This window comes from Aulonocara sp. 'chitande type north' Nkhata Bay, linkage group LG1, assembly GCF_057382095.1.
Source record: "Aulonocara sp. 'chitande type north' Nkhata Bay isolate Kocher_YH1m ecotype deep benthic linkage group LG1, A_spYH_male_GT1.1, whole genome shotgun sequence".
In the NCBI taxonomy this organism is placed as follows: Eukaryota; Metazoa; Chordata; class Actinopteri; order Cichliformes; family Cichlidae; genus Aulonocara; species Aulonocara sp. 'chitande type north' Nkhata Bay.
The window spans coordinates 4,978,002-4,996,903 of record NC_141344.1 but is presented as its reverse complement, the minus strand read 5'-3'; the positions used below and the strand labels follow the sequence as shown (position 1 = coordinate 4,996,903).

Below are 18,902 nucleotides of genomic sequence, written 5' to 3'. Positions count from 1 at the left end.
AAAATACCGTCACTTAACCCATTGCGGTATGCGGAAATGATTATCAACAGTGGACTCGAACCACCATTCGTGTGATGGCCCAGAACCAAACACAGGCCTGGGGACTCGAACCCGAGGATTTTTCCTACAGAGACTCGAACTCCGGAGTCTGCAGGTACTCCACCGCGGCCAGACAAAAAGTCTCCAGGACTGTACATAAGTTAGCTACAGCTCACCCATCTGCAGGAGTCCCCTCAGAGTCGAATGTCTCAGTGTTGGCTAAAACACACAGTCTAGAGGCTCCTCCATTTCCTCACTTCAACAGGCGGGAGGACAAAGGTACCTTTTCCCTCAGGGGTGATGAGCCCGTCCCGGGAACCGTTGTTCACCAACCACATGGACCATCTTGTTCGTGATGCCATCCTGTTGTGGAAGTTTTCCATTCAATAATGCTTGCAGACAAATGGTGAGCGTAGCTAACATCCTTTTATCAAAAAAGAACAAAAACCCAAGATCGGTGAGAGAAGGCATCGCGGGGCAAACAACTGGCAAAGTCTCTGCTGAACCTGGCACAGCCCTGGGTTTAAATACCTTCTACAGAAACAAAAGGCAGTTTTTTGGGTTTTTTTTTGCCTGTCCCGTTTGGCTCTTTTGCCATCAGAATTGTTGTCTAAAGGCAAAGAAAGATGCCCAACGGATTTACTTTACCAAACTGACCATCCCAGCCTTGCCGTAATGGTCCATTTGATTCACCTTTTATTGTTTATTTTATTTTCACTTACTGAATACAGGACAGACTTGACTGGGGGAAAGAAGGGGAGAAAGAAAGAGGGAAAGAGAAACAGCTGAGAAGAGGGACGGGGAGAAGGGCAAAAGACATAAACCAACAGAATGAGCAGAAAAAAAAAATGCATATATCAATCACCTGGATCACCTGCTGAGAAAGAAAAAAGAAAACAAGCAGAAGAGAACAAGAGTAATAGAATAAACAACATCACAATGATATATGGGAATATGACAGTAAATACTAAATATTAAACATTATTGTGCAGCACATAAGATCAACAGAACACAGTGTGCTTTGAGGTAGGAGCCAAAAAGGGTGTAGTTTGTGGGTGTGATCACCCGTGTGTACACCTGTGAGCATGGACGCGCTTGTTTTTTGTTTTTTAAAGGTTCCTTCATGTAATGATCTGCTAGAGGGTGTGGGGGGGCCACAGCCCCGTCCTCCAGGGCTTGAAGCAGGTATGGAGGAGATCAAAACTCCAGACATCCAGAGGCCCCCAGAACACAAGAGACCAAGGAAGACCAACAGAGGGGCAGCCGCGCCACTGTCCCGGAAAGAGCTGAGGAGAGTCCCAGATGAGGGCTCACTCAGCAGCCTCGGAGCAGAAGCCAGGGGGAGTTGCAGTGACGCGCCCGTGAGCTCCGCCGGCAGCCAGCTGCGCCTGAGTGACCGAGCCCCAGGCCGAGAGGCCGGGGGCACCCCACCTCCGAAGTGGCCCGAGCGAGCCCCAGGCTCCAGGCCCCGATAAGCGGCTGCCAAGGAGTGAGCCGGTGTGTACCTGGACGCCCACCCCCGGACACAAAGAACCACCAACGCACCGATGTCTGAGGGAGTCTGCCACTGGCAGGGGAAGTGGTGGTAGGGGGAGATAGGCCTCCAAACCTTGGAGGGCCTGAGATGTCCCCAGAGAGGTGGCGCCTGACACCCAACCTGACATATAGACACAGAAATACAGGCACACACAGACACAAACATCCATTCCCACCCTCATGCTCTCATATGCACTTACTCCACACTCAACCAACGTGGAGACAGACATAAAGAGACGCTGTACACACGATCACACTCCCCAAGCGTACTCTACAAACCGGGTCTAGGTACCCTTGCCCCTGGAGGGGGGAACTGCACCCAGACCCAGGTGGTGTTACCCTTTTCCCTGCGGTGGGGGGAGGCAGACCGCCCCGACTCCGCAGCAGCAGGAAGGCCCCACACTCCAGACCGCAGTCGGACGGCCAACTCCTCCTCCTAGCCCCCCCGCTCCAGCAGGTCGCAGAGAATGGGGGTGAGAGAAGACTCCAAACCTCCCTCCACCCGCTCATTGTAGTGTTGATGCATGTGTGTTCTAAGGTGCATTTAAAACCCAGGAGGGCATGGAGCTACCTGCCAGAGAGCAGCAGGTAAGCGCATGGTCCCTCCTGCTAGCCCTCAATGTCTACGTGTATTTAACCTTGAGAGGTGGGCAACGACGCCAGGGGTGGGGTGTACACCCTGATGGTACTTTGGATTCCGTGTATCGTGCCCACCCCCAAGATCCTATATGTATGTGTAATGAGAGTGTGAGTAATGTGAATGTCTAAGTTGTGGGATAAAATTGAGGCAGAGGCAGCCAGAAGGGGACAGAGGGGGGGGGGTTAGCCTCCTCTGCACCCTGGTGACATACCCCTACTCCAAGGTCCTGCATGTGTGGGTGGTTGTGGTGGAGCGGGAAGAGGGAGGCAGCTGGAGATGGGGAGGGAAGGAAGGGAGGGGCAAGTGACCCCTCCCTGGGGCCAGCTCCCCCGCTGACCCCAGTAGGCACCCCCATACTCCGTGACCCGCCAGGGAAAGGGGGCCCAGGCCCATCCAGACCGGGGCCCAGCGCAGCAGTGCCTCCCGGCCCCACAGAGCCCGGGACAGTCCACCCAACCCCACCGCAGAGAAAACTGCACCCACCCCACCATCCACTCATCTTCCAGACTACATAAGACAATAAACACCCAGGCTGAGATCTTCCTCCACCTCTCCTGTATCTCCCCCTCCTGCAGAGAGAGCCCCTGAGGAGAGGAAAGCTCCTGCAAGATGTGACAATCTTCCCCACCAGTTGAAGAGCCCCCCAGGTGGCTCGATGCACCGGCGGCACCCTGCTCCAGGGCTGGGCCCCCATGCACCCACCCGCCCACAACCCCGGCAACACACCAACCAGGACCCAAGCCCCCGAGGCCCGGGCCCCAGCCCAGAGACGGAGCACCCCCAGAACCTCACGCCCATCCCGGACCCACCCAGGGGCAGCCAGGCTACCAGGTCAGTAACCCACGTCCGTCAGCACAGACCCTCCCCTAGCCCTGCTGCACGCAGCCGCGAGGAAACAGTCACCTGAGAGCCAACAGAGCCCCTAACCGGACATGACCGCTACCCCGGGTTGAGCCCCCCACGGAAGATGCCTCCGGGGACCACCCCGACGCCCTAAGCCTGTCCCTACCCCCACACCAATCACAACAGTGAAGGCGGGACCAAACTATGACCCCCCACCCCCTCTAGGTGATGGAGCTGATCAAAGGAGCCCAGAGCAATTGATCTGATGTGGTGGCAGAGGCTGTATCAAGACTAATGTAATCTAATAGATAATTTCTATATTGGTTAGAATTAAGATTATTTTTATTTTTCCAGTTCATGAGGACTGTTTTCTTGGCTATGCATAGGGCAGTGAAAACCATATGGGCGATATTCTTTTCTGAAGTGACATTATCTAAGCTGCCCAACAAACACACTAAGGGGGAAGTTGGAATGTTACATTTCAGACACTTCGATAAGTCTTCACATATCTCGCGCCAAAACTTCTGAACTGGTGGACAGAACCAAAGAGCGTGGATATAATTGTCCGGTGAATTGGTTTGGCAGTGTGAGCAGTTGCTGGTAGACGTAAAGCCCATCTTGAACATCCGATGACCTGTATAGTGCACTCTATGTAATATTTTGTATTGAATTAATTGAAGACTGGGATTTCTAATTAGATGAAAGGTTTTTAAGCAAATCTGAGACCAGAAGTTTTGGTCTAAGTTAACTGATAAATCCGCTTCCCATTTTGCAATAGGAAGTGATATTGATTCATCTGTTTTAGAAAGCATTCTGTATATTTTGGATAGTAATTTGGGGGTTTTAAGAGTAAGAAATTGAACCACACTTGGTGGTGTTTGTAGTTCAACTTGACCCGGTTTAAATTTCTTTTTTACTATGGATTTAATTTGTTGATATTCTAAAAATCTTTTCTTGTTGATCCCATATTGTGCAACTAGTCCGTCAAATGAAATAAATTCTGTTCCTTTTAGTATATGTTCTAAATATTTGATTCCTTTATCACTCCAATCTGAAAAGTTTATCATATTATTGTTTTGTAATATGTCAGGGTTGTTCCAGATAGGTGTACGTTTGCATGGGATTAATGAAGACGCTTTTTAGAAATTTTAGAAACTCCCACCATGCTGTCAGAGAAGAGCTGATGTTGATGCTTTTAAAGCATTCATGTCGTTGGATGTTTGAGCTGATAAATGGTAGGTCTGAGATCTCTAGATTATTGCAAAGTGCTTGTTCTACATCTAGCCAAGGTTCATCTAAGAGGGTATGTTTTAGCCATCCTGAGATAAACAAAAGGCAGTTTTTACACCTTTGGTCTTCTCCCAAAGAAAAGTTCACACTTCCTTGCTACCTCTTACAGTGGTTGAAGAGACAAAAGACTGTTCCTGTTGAATTGTCTGCTTCCCCCCAACTTCCTGAGATAAAATAATCCGGCTGTTCAATGGCATCAATGTGTGAGACATTGAGACATGCTAAAACCCAGTGGCACCAAGGCAATATACAATAAATAATGTGAGTAATACATAAATAACACTCTCTGATGATGTGAGTGAATGGAGCTCACCCAGCAGTATCTCTCTTTCTTTCATCTATATGCTTCTAATCATTTGAATAATGTATTTAAATACTATTCAAATTTCTATATCATATTTACTTGATTACACTTTTGATTCCAGTGTTGTATTGGGCTTCACAATCTGCAGCAAAAATAATGAGATATAGGGTACTGTTTTCTTTTACACATGGGTGTAATTACAATCTGTATGTCTGAAACAGAGCCCTCTTGTAAATCGTGAATGTTATTGGGACAACCTGTATAAATAAAGGTTAAATATATAGAAGTGGTAATGTCAATAAAACATTAATTCATTAATTACATTTTACTCTGGTTAACAAAAATAGATTTCCTGACACCTCGGAGTGCCTAGAAGCAGCAGGTACGCCACCTGTTGAAACTGGAATGAAATGAAACAAAACTTCAGATTTTGTAGTTTACTGAGTGTTTTGAACCTTGAAGATCCTCATTGTTTCCCTTCAGTTCAGCTTATAGTGAGTGAGTTTATTTTACGTCTGGTACAGTTTACTTTGGTATTTTTGCCTTTTGTTTTTGTTGCCCTTTTCACCAGCTTTAAAGCCATTGTTCTGTGTTGCAGAGTCATGTGTTTTGGATCCACACCTCTGCCTGCCACACACTTACACCCTTGACAAACATGTTACATAAACAATTTTAATTTTCTTTTATTGTTGATATTAATGTCACAGCATTTAGTGAATTAACAATGCTCGTTCAGATGTACAAAGGACACTACAAAGGACTAAACCAGCACCAGGTGAGGTACTTTCCAAAACCAAATCACATCAGTAGGCAATGCAGAAGGTGTATTTTTCTTGACCTCAGTGGAAAACGTCATCATATCAAGGAAAGGTTTATAATAATAATTAGGAGAAGAAAATTGATACATCTGGCGACACTTATTCTAGACTCCTTGGAAAAGATCTATATAAATCTTATAAAGTTTGTATCTGTCTTGTGTGAAACTTGTATGAAAAGCATACAAGAGTGAAAACAGATATAAGATCCCTTGAAAAATTATATAATGAAACTTGTATGTTTTGGATACTTACTAAAACAATATATGAAAGTAATGAGAAAGTGGCCACTTTCATGAGTAAATCATATAAGTTTTTACTATTTCTTTTCCATATGGGATATATTGGTTTACTCCAGAATGCTCTTGTTGTGGTAATTCGTGCAAGTCATATGAATGAGAACAACCAGTAAAAATCATCACTTCATTACTAAGGAACATATGGAATCAGTTAGTGTAAAATAAATTCCTGAATCTTCCAATTTGTGACAGCTGAGAAAAGAAACCCTACACTGATGTATATTTATACATGTAGCCTATTAACAGTATTACTAATGTAAATCACATTATATAGAACCTTGATTAATATCACTTATGTAAGCTTATATTCGTCCTGCAAGGCAAAAACTTTACAACTTTCTTACAACAGCATGATGTTCATTGTTGACCTGAGTGTTTTGATTCATTCTTTTGGCTTTAAATCAGCCACATAAGGCTTGTTTTTCGTTTCATTACGTCTGCTTCTGGAGTCTGCATTTGGATTTGCTACACTTCTTTTCATGACATATTATTAATAATGAAAGCACATGTTAGTAGGAACATCTTACAGTATTACCTATAAACTACACAAACATGGGAGCTTCTTGATGAGTTGGTAGTTGTTCAAACTACTTGCTTGTTGTAGCCATTTCACTGGTTGGCATAGCACGGGGATTTTTAGTCTTTCTCAGTGACATCGCAAACCACAGGAATATAAAGAAACCTGCATCACACAAAGGAGAGAAAGTAGTAAAGACTGTGCCTGGTTACAGTTCGTTCATACACTTTACAAACATTCATGGCAAAATTGAAAGCAAGTATTTCATCTTTCAGCAGGTTATGCAGACCTTGCAATGAGTTCAGGATGCAGAAGAGGTAGAGGCCAGGAGTGGTCAGATGGCCAAAAGAGAAGAAGACCAGGCCCCAGGTAATGCCGAGCAGAGTGATGACTCCCAGCAGGGTACAAATATCTTTCTTGGCACGGTCACGGTTGCGCTGTCCAAACTGATTTGCCAAGCATAAAATGAAACATCCCATTATAGAACATCTGACAAGCAGCATGAGAACTTGAAATCTGTTTTATAACTCGTTGTCACTATTCTTCTCATCAGGGAAAGCATGTCTCTTATTCAGCTTATGTAAAATTGTGCTCTTGAAGCTAACATGACTTTTAAATGTGTTTGAACAGTAACCACTAAAACTGCCTCCTGTCTAGTGAATGAGATCACATCTCTTTCAGTTTGTGTATTATCTTTAGACTCTTTCATTCGCTCATACAGCATGCTAAATGGAAGTTGATAACATACAAGCAAGCACTTTGACACAAGGAAGAGGTATCTCGCACACAGCGGTAGTAAGTAAAAAACAGTAAAATTATACAAATACTATACGATTCCAGTGCTACCCATCAGCCTCCTGGTAGATACACCTATGGTATAAAGTTGTAAATCCTAAGTGATTTTTAGAAAGGCTGAGCTCTGACATTGAGGTCAGTGTCACCAGGGTTTGAACTTGTCCAAGATTTTTAGTAGCTACACCTACAGTGCCAATTTCAAAACCCAATGTCACCCCATTATTGAATTTTGGCATTCACAAACTTGGGTGTCCATGCCATCCACCTCTCTGGCTATGTGCCCAACAGGGTGATGTCAGTACCCCATCAGCCTTTTATGGCTAAGGAGTAAAAAACTAATTTAGGCACAAGATAGGCAGTGGCCATTACACTGGAAGGTATCCTTTGAGGCAAATATTCTCAGTGAGAAGCAGGGAAAAAACATATTCCAAACTGTTCCAAAAAAGTCAAACATGGGAAAATCAACACTAAACACTAGGAAAACAACATGTGTGATTAGCTGACACATTAAACACAGGTTACAGTAATCAGGCAATATTACTAAGGACAGAAAATCGATAGGAATACACAAGGATGAGCATTTACACTCAGGAATAGTTTATACCTAACCCATTACACAATTTAGAAATGTACTAGAAGATGGATAAATGTTTATCAGAAAAACTAAATGACTGGTAACCCACTTTCACTTTATTTACCTTTAAAATAAAGATGCTACTGAATGTTTAACACGTGTTCCTTGTGGCCTTTTCAAAGGGATTGCCGATGAGAAAAATGTGGAGATTCATAAACTTTTCAAGATGCATTATAAAGATTTAAAGATTAACCCATACCTCTTTGACACGGCGGAGAATCAAAATATGCCAGAGAGTTGTCACAAATAGGATCACGTTAAAGAGGAACACCAAGCCGAACAGCACAACTGTAGTCAACACCTTCACCGTGTCATTAGTTATATAACATCTACAAAGAAAGTGATTACAGTTCATATTTTAATCTCTCACCTGCCCAGGTGATTTAGAGTCACATAGTAAGAGTGCATGTAGGTGGAACTACTGAGATTCAGAGTCAAATTGTGAGATTACATGTTAGGTTAAATAGGATTGTATGCCTTTCCCTTTTTAAGCTTTTATTGTATTGTATTATCAGAAACTCCAATGCACATACAAAACAGTTTAATTATGTTGAGGTGTTACATGCAATCACATTTGTTCCTTACATTGCAGTGCTGTTGGAGTTATAGTTGTCCACAACAGCAGGACCATAAAAACCTCTGTCTATGATCACCACCACTGACACAATGATCGCAGGAACTCCTGAAACACAAGAACCGAGCAGTCACTTAAATGTTATGTGACTGATAATAACAGCTTCCTGCTTAAATGGCTCCACTCACCCCATCCCACCACACTGAGTTTGAGCAGGTATCTCTTGATATAGATGTTGAAGACTTTGACTAAGAGAAGGTAGAGGTGGAATCCTTCCACAGCCATCCAGCTAAAAGTGGTCAGCAGAGAATAGTGAAGGACAAGAGCCATGTATAAACAGACCCCAGTGGGGGGCACTGCTGCCACTGTGGAACTTAGCAGGAAGTGCAGGTTGAGGATGATGAGAGAAATTGCAAGATTGATGTGGACCTTCATAGAAACATCTAGTCTGAGTGTTCTGTTAGACAATGGAGACAGAGTAAGTGGCAAATTTAGTGGTCATGTCATTGAAGAAAGCCATATCAAGAAGAAGGATGGGATGGTTGACAGAATTACTAACATAATAAACCAGAAAGAATTTGTTGCGAAAAGAATGTATTTCCTTTTATTAAAGTAATGAATAAATATGTAAATTCACAAAAACAAACAACAAACAAGACAGAAAGAAATGAGCAGAGGTTTGGTGAGAAGAGCCTGATACTAAATATGTGAGACGGGAGATGACTGACGAATGTTGAAAGAATATCATCAAAAAAGTTACCTATTTGTGATGAACAGCAAAACTGCAACGGAAAGGGCAAAAAGAGAGACACTACAACCAATTTGGGAAATATACGTCAATATTATTGTGTCCTTTTCTGACACATGTGGAGAAACCTGTGGAGAAAATACATATTTACATAAAGTTATCAATGTTTTTGTTGATTTACCCCCTTTCTTACCTGCCCCCCTGGCTAAACTTTGCTAGATCCGCCCCTGCACAGTTACCAGCCGTCAGCTACGTAGAAAAGTATCCTGGTGTAGAAAGTAATATTAAATAAATTCTAACAACAGCTTATCAAGCGTAAACATGCTGCTGTTGTTCAGCCGCTGGTTTCCTCTTTCTCGTGCAAAGTGGGCCAAAAACAAACAAGAGAGACGGACTCGCGACAGAAAAGCCGATCAGCCGATCATTGATCAGTTTCATGATTGAAGCAGCAACAGGAGAGGGAGGGAGAGAGAGAGGCAGTCGCTCCATATATCGGTTGTTAAGCTTAAGGTGGGAATGCTTTACAAACATTCAGAGATGAACTTACACACTTGCTTTACTTCTCTCTGGGATAACTTTCTAGGAGATGAAATGCCGGTTTGGTAGCGAGGCTCAACCAGACCACCGACAGGTCTCGCACGCCACAGCTGCTCTATCACGTGACGCATACTGCTCCGACGTGCTATGGTTATGAGCAGAGTTACGCCATGTCGTACGTTTTGAGGAGTGCTTTCGTGATATTTAATGGATCGGATTACATTTTTTATTTCTCTCCGATGTCCGATCCAGAAATTTAGGTCAGTATCGGACCGATACGTAATATCAGATCGGTCCATCTCTAGTAGATAGTAGATGGTTTTTTTTTAAATGATTGTTTGTTTTGCTATAAATGAATGGCTCTTGTATTAATATTTGTTTTTGTATATCCTGAATTCCTCTTTATATAATGCACAAGTCCAGTCTTACCAGGAGTACACCAAAGTACGTGAGATGGTTACAGGAACAGGTGACATTACTCTGGTTACGTGTCCAAAGTGTTTCACAGCCATCCTCACTATAACCTGGTAAGCAAAACAAAGAGATCCATTATAGTTAAGATGCCACCAATGAATTACAGTTCAACTTTTAGGTCCCTATTGAAACCATGAACCTCAATCATTCCTATTCATAAAATAACATATTTGTGTCACATGTTACTATTCATCACAAATGTGATTACTGGTTACTCACTTCCTGTTGACAAATTTAAGAATTGACAGGAGAGATTCTGGTTTTCCTGTAACACAATTATACTGCATGTTATGTTATGCATAACATGCATATATATATGCTATATATTTAGTCACATACACAATGCATTCCATGTTATTTAATACTATAATATGTAAAGTATGAATGGAATAAATGATGAAATGAAGTTGCACTTACATTTATATTTTTGGTAACCTCCATGGTTATGTTGACACGTTCACTTAGTCCTGATCTAGGTTTATTTTGTACCAACAGGCCAACTAGTTTTAGATTATATAGGTCACGTGCCACTTCAGACATTTTCTAAAATACAAGACACATTGATATTAATGGGAAGGTTTGTTTAAAACATGCATCATGTAAGATTTTTTCACTATTCTGAAGGGCTTTTACAGTATCCAAAGGAAAAAGACCCCCAGTGATGGTTATTTCTTACCGGTGTACTTAAATTCCTACAAGTTAATTTAAATTTATATTGATTTACATTTGGTGTATTGTTGTAAACAGTAACTGCAGAAGAGCATTCACTTTGCACATCTGGCATATTCCTCTAGCATATTGGCGTGAAGGACCAAAGAGTATAGTGACCAATTTTTGTTTTTCTAAAACAATAAAAAATATATGTATGTGTTTCTAGTGTCTTTTATTCAAAGCTTATGTGTATTTGTGGTTATTGGCAGAACTGCACAGACATAAAAAACTGAGGCCTGGTATTAATGTGAATAATGGAATTAATGGCAGCGACAAACTGATTTCAAGCCAAAGTGCTATTTAGAGGCAATATTTCTTTAATCTCTTTGGGATACAACAAACAAAACTAACCAACCATGGTAGTTAAATAATACAGTGTAAACAATAGACAGAATTAGTATAGATCAGTGGTCGGCAACCCACGGCTCCACAGCCTTTTTCGTCCTTATACTGTGGCTCCGCATGACTTTACAAAATAAATTATAATAATTTAATTAAAGTTAAATTTATTTGCATTAGTTCTTTTTTTAAAATTGTAGTTCTAAATTGGAAGATTAGTGTGATCTTGAAATATTAAAATAAAATTATTAACTTGTGTTTGAAACATGGAATGCCATCCTCAACACATAAACATGAAGAAATATGCATTCAGATTCATGACGATCTTCGGATACACATATGTATGTGAACTGCTATTTTCCACTATGAGCTATGTTAAAACCAAACACCGCTCATGCCTTACAGATGACAGCTTACAGTCCTGCGTTGATGAAAGTGACTTTGTTTGCTAGGTGAGCCCAATTAAAGGAAAAACTACAAAAGAAGGATATTCCACATTATTAAACAGATCACCATTTTCAAGCAATATGGGAAAGAAAAAGGATCTGTCTGCTGCTGATAAGCGTGAAATAGTTAAATGCCTTGGACATGTAATGAAAACCTTAAATAATTCATGGAAACTAAAGCGTGATCACCATAATGTTAGGAGATTTGTAGCTGAGTCAGAGCACACACAGGTTTGTGCAGATATAGGCACAACGAGGAAGGTTTCTACCAGACAAATACATCAGATTAAGACAGCACCTGCGGAAAGGCCATTACAAAGCAGCAAACAGATATTTGAAGCCGCTCGTGTCTCTGGAACCCCACGTACGTCAAGGTGTAGGATCCTCCAGAAACTTGCAGTTGTGCATAAACCTTCTATTTGGCCACCCCTAACCAATGTTCACAAGCAGAAACAGCTGCAGTGGACCCAGAAGTATATAAAGACTAATCTTTAAATAGTTTTGTTCACTGATGCATGCAACCCTGGATGGTCCAGGTGGATGGTTGGTGGACGGCCACCATGTCCCAACAAGGCTGCAACGTCAGCAAGGAGGTGATGGAGTCATGTTTTGGGCCCAAGTCACAGGGAGAGAGCTGGTCGACCCCTCTAATTAAGGTCCCTGAAGGTGTGAAAATGACCTCTGCGAAGGATGTGGAGTTTCTGACTAACCACTTTCTTCTATGGTAGGAAATGAAGAACTGTGCTTTCCACTACAAAGTCATCTTCATCTTGCGTAAAAGGGTTAAGGGTTGCCAACCCCTGGTATAGATGCTCTTAAAATGGAATGGAATGATTCTTATATAGTGCTTTTCTAATCTCCCGGAGTATTCAAAGCCCTCTATACAACATGCCACATTCACCCGATTCACGCAACAAAGGTCTTCTATGCTTCTAAGTACTTACTAACTACCATTGACACACGTTCATCGAACCACCAACCTTCCAATCAGTAGTTGACCTGAGCTACAGCCACCCAATTTTAACACATCTTAAACAACAGCTATTCACATCCTTTTCTATACATTTATATAACCAAGTGTAATGTCTTACCCTGTTAGTTTCAGTAAATGTAAACATGGAAAACACAATCTTGTTGTTTGGTCCAGCAACCAGTTCTGCTGGTAGTTGAACACTCACTGTGCTGTTGGGGAGAGGAGCCACGCCCGCCTATATCATCAGAAACAGAGCAAAACACTGTATGTAAATATTTTGCATCACTTGAGTGATGCAAATACTTTTGGTAATGTAGTGAATTTCAGTCAAGACAGAAAAATGAAAAAATGCCAGCGAGTGACTTCATGTTTGCCACTAAGAATATTTTCTTTCTTTTTTCGTACCTTCGTGTCACTGGCATACATTTCAATGTGTTTACGGGCCTCTGGCTGGTACACGAGGACCACTAAATTGCAGAAAGGATTTGCGATCAATGTGTTTCCATTTAACTCTGTGTTCTGAAGAAACTTTTCCATGTTTATTAAGGACCTTAGAGAAAAACGGACAAGATAATATGAATCATTTTGATTTATAACTATTCAGTGATTTCATGTCATAGAACGTGTTGTTCTTGAATATAATTTAAATCTCAACTCTACTAATTCTTTATACTTTACTCTCATATAAATGTTAGATCTAAGAGTTTTTTTTTAAACTCAGAAACAGAAAGGAACACAGACAAAAAATAAATCATAAAAATGTAAATGTTTACGTGATGGTGTCCTCAGGGCCCCTTGAAAAGTTGCATGTATTCATCAAACAGAATTCAGCTGTTAAGGAAAAAAAAGGATACATATCATATACCCTCATATATATGAGAGTACTTTTTAGAGTTCCTTTTCTATGCTTAAGTGCTTTCTATATAACAGTCACACACTTTCATATGCCAATCAATTCATCGGAAAGCAAATCAGGATTAGCTTCTGGCCCAGCAACATGGAGGCAGGAATCAAACTACCAACCTTCCAACTAGCACATGATCTGCTCTACCTCCTGAGCTATAGCCTCCAACAGAGTTCAAGGGCACTTGATTCAGGGTTTTTTTTCTTTGTTTTTGAAACAGGCTTTTTAGTGTTGTAGCTAATGTACAGTCTGTGCTGTTTTCACTTCTGTTCTAGACTGTATATGCATCTGTAGCTTTATATTCAACAGCATACTGCTGTTTACCTTGCATTTACAAAGAGTTCAGAGAGTAACAGACAGAAACAGTCCATGTGAGCGGCAGACACTCATTTCATTACATCACATCCATACAACTGACTTTTGTCAGTTGTATGGATGTGCACTTTAAGGTTTATGAATCCCATAAACCTTAAAGTGCAGACTTATATCCTGAAAATTATCAATACTAGTCTGTTAACCAGTCAAGTTCCTAGTGGGTTTAAACATGCAGTCATACACCCCTTACTTAAGAAACCTGGCCTTGGTAGTTCTGTTATGTCAAATTTTAGACCTATCTCCAAGCTTCCCTTTTTAAGCAAGATCTTGGAGAGGATTGTACATACCCAGCTGTTGGATTACTTGAATGACTCGCAACTGTCTGAAATCTTCCAATCTGGTTTTAAGCCCTTTCACAGTGCGGAGACAGCTCTTGTTAAAGTTATGACTGACATTCTTTTTGCTACTGATCGTGGTAAATATGCTGTGCTTGTGTTATTGGACATAACAGCTACATTTGACACAGTGGACCCCGACCTGCTGATCTCCCGCTTACACCACTGTGTGGGAATTTCTGATTTGGCATTGTCATGGATAAAATCACATCTTTCCAAAAGGAGTTTTTGTGTTAAGCTGGGGCTGCCCGCTTCCTCTGTGGCCCCTCTGCTTTGGGGTGTGCCCCAGGGATCTATCTTTGAGCCATTATTTTTCTCGCAGTATTTACTCCCTCTTGGTGTGATTTTTCGTAAACACGGAGTGTCATTTCATTTGTATGCCGATGACTGTCAGCTTTATTTGCCTTTTAGTCATTTGGATACCTCCCCATGTCAATCACTGCTTGACTGTCTTAGCGATATTAAATTATGGATGGCAAATAATTTTCTGAATTTTAATGATCGCAAAACGGAAGCAATTTTATATGGCCTGCATCGCTCTACTGATTCTCCAGATGTTGATTTTGGTGATTTGACCTCCCATCTGAAAAGTTCAATCACTAATCTTGGTGGTAAACTTGATTCTGCGCTTACTTTTGAAGGTCATGTAAATGGGGTGGTAAAATCAGCTTTTTATCACCTCAGACGCCTATCAAAGGTTAAGCTTTTCCTTTCCAAACCCAATTTTGTCATGGTCTGGAGTCTGCGACTCCGTGTTTATGTTTAGTTTTCTGTGGTTTTGGTTGCCTTGGGTGTTTGTACTCTTCTGTTTCGTGGTTCATGTTCCTATGTTCTGTGTCCCCCAGTCTGTGTTAAGTTGGTGTGTTGTGTCATTGTGTGTATGTGTTTCCTGTTTTATTGTGAAGGTCTGCGTCTTATGTGAGTGTTTTCAGTTTGCCTCCCTAGTCTCGTCACGTAATCACTCCCAGCTGTGTTCCCCACCTGTGTGTAATCTCCCTGTGTTCTCTGAGTGTATTTAAGTTGTGTCTTCTGTCATGGTAGTTGCTGGTTCGTCTGTGTTGTTTCCCCTCGGTCTCCCTACGTCTCTCCGTATGTATTTCCCCGGACCTCCCTGCATCTTCATTTCTGGTTTGTGTTGTTAGTTTACCCAGTTTAGGTTTCCGGTTTCATGTTTTCCCACCATTGCTGTTTGTACCCACCCTTGTAAATAAATATTCACCTGCACCAGAGCTGCCGCCTTTTGGGTCCTTTCTACTACTCCACACGGCTTGCCCCGGCAAACCGTGACAAATTTGGAAACTCTTATTCATGCTTTTATCACCTCACGTCTAGACTATTGTAATTCCCTTTTAATAGGGGTTGGGTCGGACACCTTGTCACGCCTGCAGTTAGTGCAAAATGCGGCGGCACGATTTTTATCCGGTAGTAGGAAATTCGATCACATCACTCCGGTTCTGGCCTCCTTGCATTGGCCTCCCATTGAATTTAGGGTTCGTTTTAAAGTCCTTTTATTGGTTTTTAAATCTTTAAATGGTTTGGCTCCTGTCTACTTATCTGATTTGCTGAAGCACGTTCTTCCTCGCTCGCTCCATTCAGCTGAGTGGCTGTTGCTGTCGGGCCCTAAGTCATGGCTGAAATGCAGAGGAGACCGAGCGTTTTCAATCGCGGCTCCAATGCTCTGGAATAACCTTCCCCTCCATATTAGACAAGCGTCTATTTTTTAATGATTCTATGGTATTTTTAATTTGGTAGTTGTTTTGATCTGTGTTGTTCAGCACTTTGGTCTGCCTGGTGTGTTCTTAAAGTGCTATACAAATAAACGATTATGATGATGATGATGAAGAATGGTGATCTCAACAGTTAGTTAAAGGGTTAATGTCGTTATTGTGTGGTATTTGAATTGTTATCATATACTCTTTCTATTGCCTGTCAAATTTTTAAAAAAAAAAGACATTACTAGGAATCCGGCTGTACTTGGGTTATATTAGAATGTAGAAATCGACAATGTAGAATTATAAAAATGTATTAGAATGTGAGCACAAAAGGTCGGAGAAAAGCAAACAATCATCCAGCTTAAAGATTCAGCATACCTTAGCTGAATTCACATTAGCTCTATAATTATGCCCCACTTGGGGCAGGAGCTCGTCCCTGACCCGGAGTGGGCGGAAAAGGGTGCAGAGCCCACTCTGGGTTTGGGACGAGTTCCTGCCCCAAGTGGAAGAGTTTAAGTATCTCGGGGTCTTGTTCACGAGTGATTGGAGAAGAGAGCAGGAGATTGACAGACAGATTGGTGCTGCGGCTGCAGTGATGCCGTCTGCAATCAGGGAGCTGAGTGTAAAAGCGAAGCTCTCAATTTACCAGTCGATCTACAACCCTACCCTCACCTATGGTCATGGTAGTGACCAAAAGAACGAGACTGCGAATACAAGCGGTGGAAATGGGCTTCCACTGAAGGGTGGCTGGCCTCTCCCTTAGGGCGAGAAGTCATCCGAGTACAGCCGCTGCTCCACCACATCGAAAGGAGCCAGTTGAGGTGCTGCGGGCATCTGACAAGGATGCCTCCTGCTGAGGTGGAGGCATGTCCCACCGAGAGGAGGCCTGGTGGGACATATAAGTAACTGTATCATCAGTTCCTATGTTTACAGTGTATAAGGCCTCTTGTTTTCAGTCTTTCAGACAATAGCTGAGCATCTCGCATATTTTGCTTGGAGGTGAAACTGTTAATTGCTTTGATTTTTGCATTTTGTGATTATCTGGTTTTTGTTTAGATTGTTAGTTATTTTCTTCCACTTCAGTTTTTTTCTCATTATTTCTTGATTTTGTATTGTTTCCTGTTTAGCTCCATTAGTATGCTGGTTAGAATTTACAGACCATGATTCATTGTGTTTTGATTATTTATGCTAGTCACAAGAAGTGTATGGTATGTTTTTGCCTGTACTTCCTTTTCATCTGTGAGGAGGTCTTTCATATTTTAAGATGTTTTAATGGTGAGTTTACATGTATTGCAGCAGTTTGACAGTTTCAGAGAATTTATAGGCTAGCATTTAGACCTGCTTTATGCCAAAAAACAACAGTATTAAAGTAAGGGGATGTTCCTATACTGTTAGCAATAGGAATTTCAATAAATACATGGAAATACTTACTCATGGTAATGTGTTTATGTGGATCACAAAAAGAACTAGAGTTTCCACAGATAGACGTTTCTGATGCACAGTTTACAGAGACCATGTCATGAGACACACAAGACACCAGCCACCAAAGTATCCCCCACTTAATCCTGTGAAATTGAGAAAATTAATCTATTTTTAAAAAAAGTCTCTGCTTAACAAAAAAAGGATGTTTGTCATGAAAGCAATTTACAAGCCAAAAGGAGGTCTAGGATGAAGACAAGACAAGAGATTGTGTTGTCTCTCATTTCAAGCAGACAGTGTTTATAGCTTTCATATAAGGTGACCCCATATACTTAAGTGGACGTTTATTATTGTAATTATGATAACAAATGACAACTATGGGTTTCCTTTTTTCAACCAAAAGCCAGTGGCTGCAGATGAGGTCTTATTACATAGCAGTGCATAAAACAATCTGACAAAACCACATGGTGTTATTAATCTATCTCATTCCATTTCATGCGGAACATTAGTGATAGACAGATATATTTTAGCAATGGTGAATCTAAGTCTTTAAAAGAGACACAGCAAAGAGCAAACACTCATCTACAGCTTTATGTGTTCGCACAAAACAATTTTGTGTGCTTAGTTAAATAGCTAATATATATTTTGCAGTCCCAATATTGATAATGAAGCTAAACATCTTTTTATGCAAAGAGTACCAAACCATATCCTACCTTTGCATGTTGCTGGGTCTCTTAAATAATATTATTTATACTTCTGAAATGAATAGAGAACACAGGTGATATGATGGTAGGAAAAAAGCAAATGAGTTAAACATGCTGAAAGTGAGCAGGGTAATGGGAAATGAAATAAGATGTAAATTACTGTCTGAGAGAGAAAGAGGAAGTGTTAACAGACAGGAGAGTAAAATATTCCCTCTGTTGGCACTGATCCTAAACTAAATACAGGCTGATGTCAAATAACTGAAGCAAACTGGAAACTGCATATGCTGTAAATTCTGTTCCCACACATTCAGCAACAGGTTATGTTTTTTAGAAGTTAGTTTATCTCAATTTTGAAAGCAATTCACTGGTCATATGTTTTTGTACAGTTGTTGAAATAAGCCAATAAGAGAACAAGTTACATAAAGATATATTCAATCTGGAAGAAAAAGAAGCTGAAACAAGTTCTCTGCAAAACATCAGTATCTTAATCCAAGTTTGATTGAGGGAAAAGGGCCCTCAGTTTGCACACTGGCTTGGCTTTCTACATCTATAAAATGCCAGAATCAACCTGACAGAGATGATATCAAACATCTTGTAGAAATGCACAAGGTTATTATCGTTAATGAAAACTAACGAAATAACGAAAACTAGAAGTGAATTTTTTTTTCGTTAACGGAAATAAAAATAAAAACAAGACTTTGCAAAAAAAGGAAAACTAACTAAAACTGTAATGAGTGTTAACAAAACTAACTAAATTTAACGGAATTTAGAGCGAAAATGTGTTTAGTTTGGGGCAATCATGGCTCAAGAGTTGGCAGTTTGTTTTGTAATTGGAAGGTTGCCGGTTCGAGCCCCAGCTCCAACAGTCTCAGTCGTTGTGTCCTTGGGCAAGACACTTCACCCGTTGCCTACTGGTGGTGGTTGGAGGGCCCGTGGCGC

The 18,902-nt window shown here is 41.3% G+C and overlaps 1 protein-coding gene across 1 annotated transcript; it reads right to left on the bottom strand.

The window, feature by feature from the left end:
- Positions 1 to 5,384: 5,384 nt before the first annotated feature.
- On the bottom strand, positions 5,385 to 18,048 carry LOC147338556 (adhesion G protein-coupled receptor G5-like). The gene is made up of 14 exons (XM_086302722.1): positions 17,973 to 18,048; positions 17,272 to 17,405; positions 13,288 to 13,345; positions 12,920 to 13,064; positions 12,633 to 12,749; positions 10,463 to 10,588; positions 10,265 to 10,310; positions 10,001 to 10,095; positions 9,047 to 9,162; positions 8,475 to 8,743; positions 8,298 to 8,394; positions 7,912 to 8,041; positions 6,573 to 6,729; positions 5,385 to 6,448 (listed from the first exon to the last, which is right to left on the bottom strand). Exons 1-14 carry the CDS (start codon positions 17,978 to 17,980, stop codon positions 6,354 to 6,356), a joined length of 1,593 nt encoding a protein of 530 aa, XP_086158848.1. The 5' UTR covers positions 17,981 to 18,048; the 3' UTR covers positions 5,385 to 6,353.
- Positions 18,049 to 18,902: the final 854 nt, after the last annotated feature.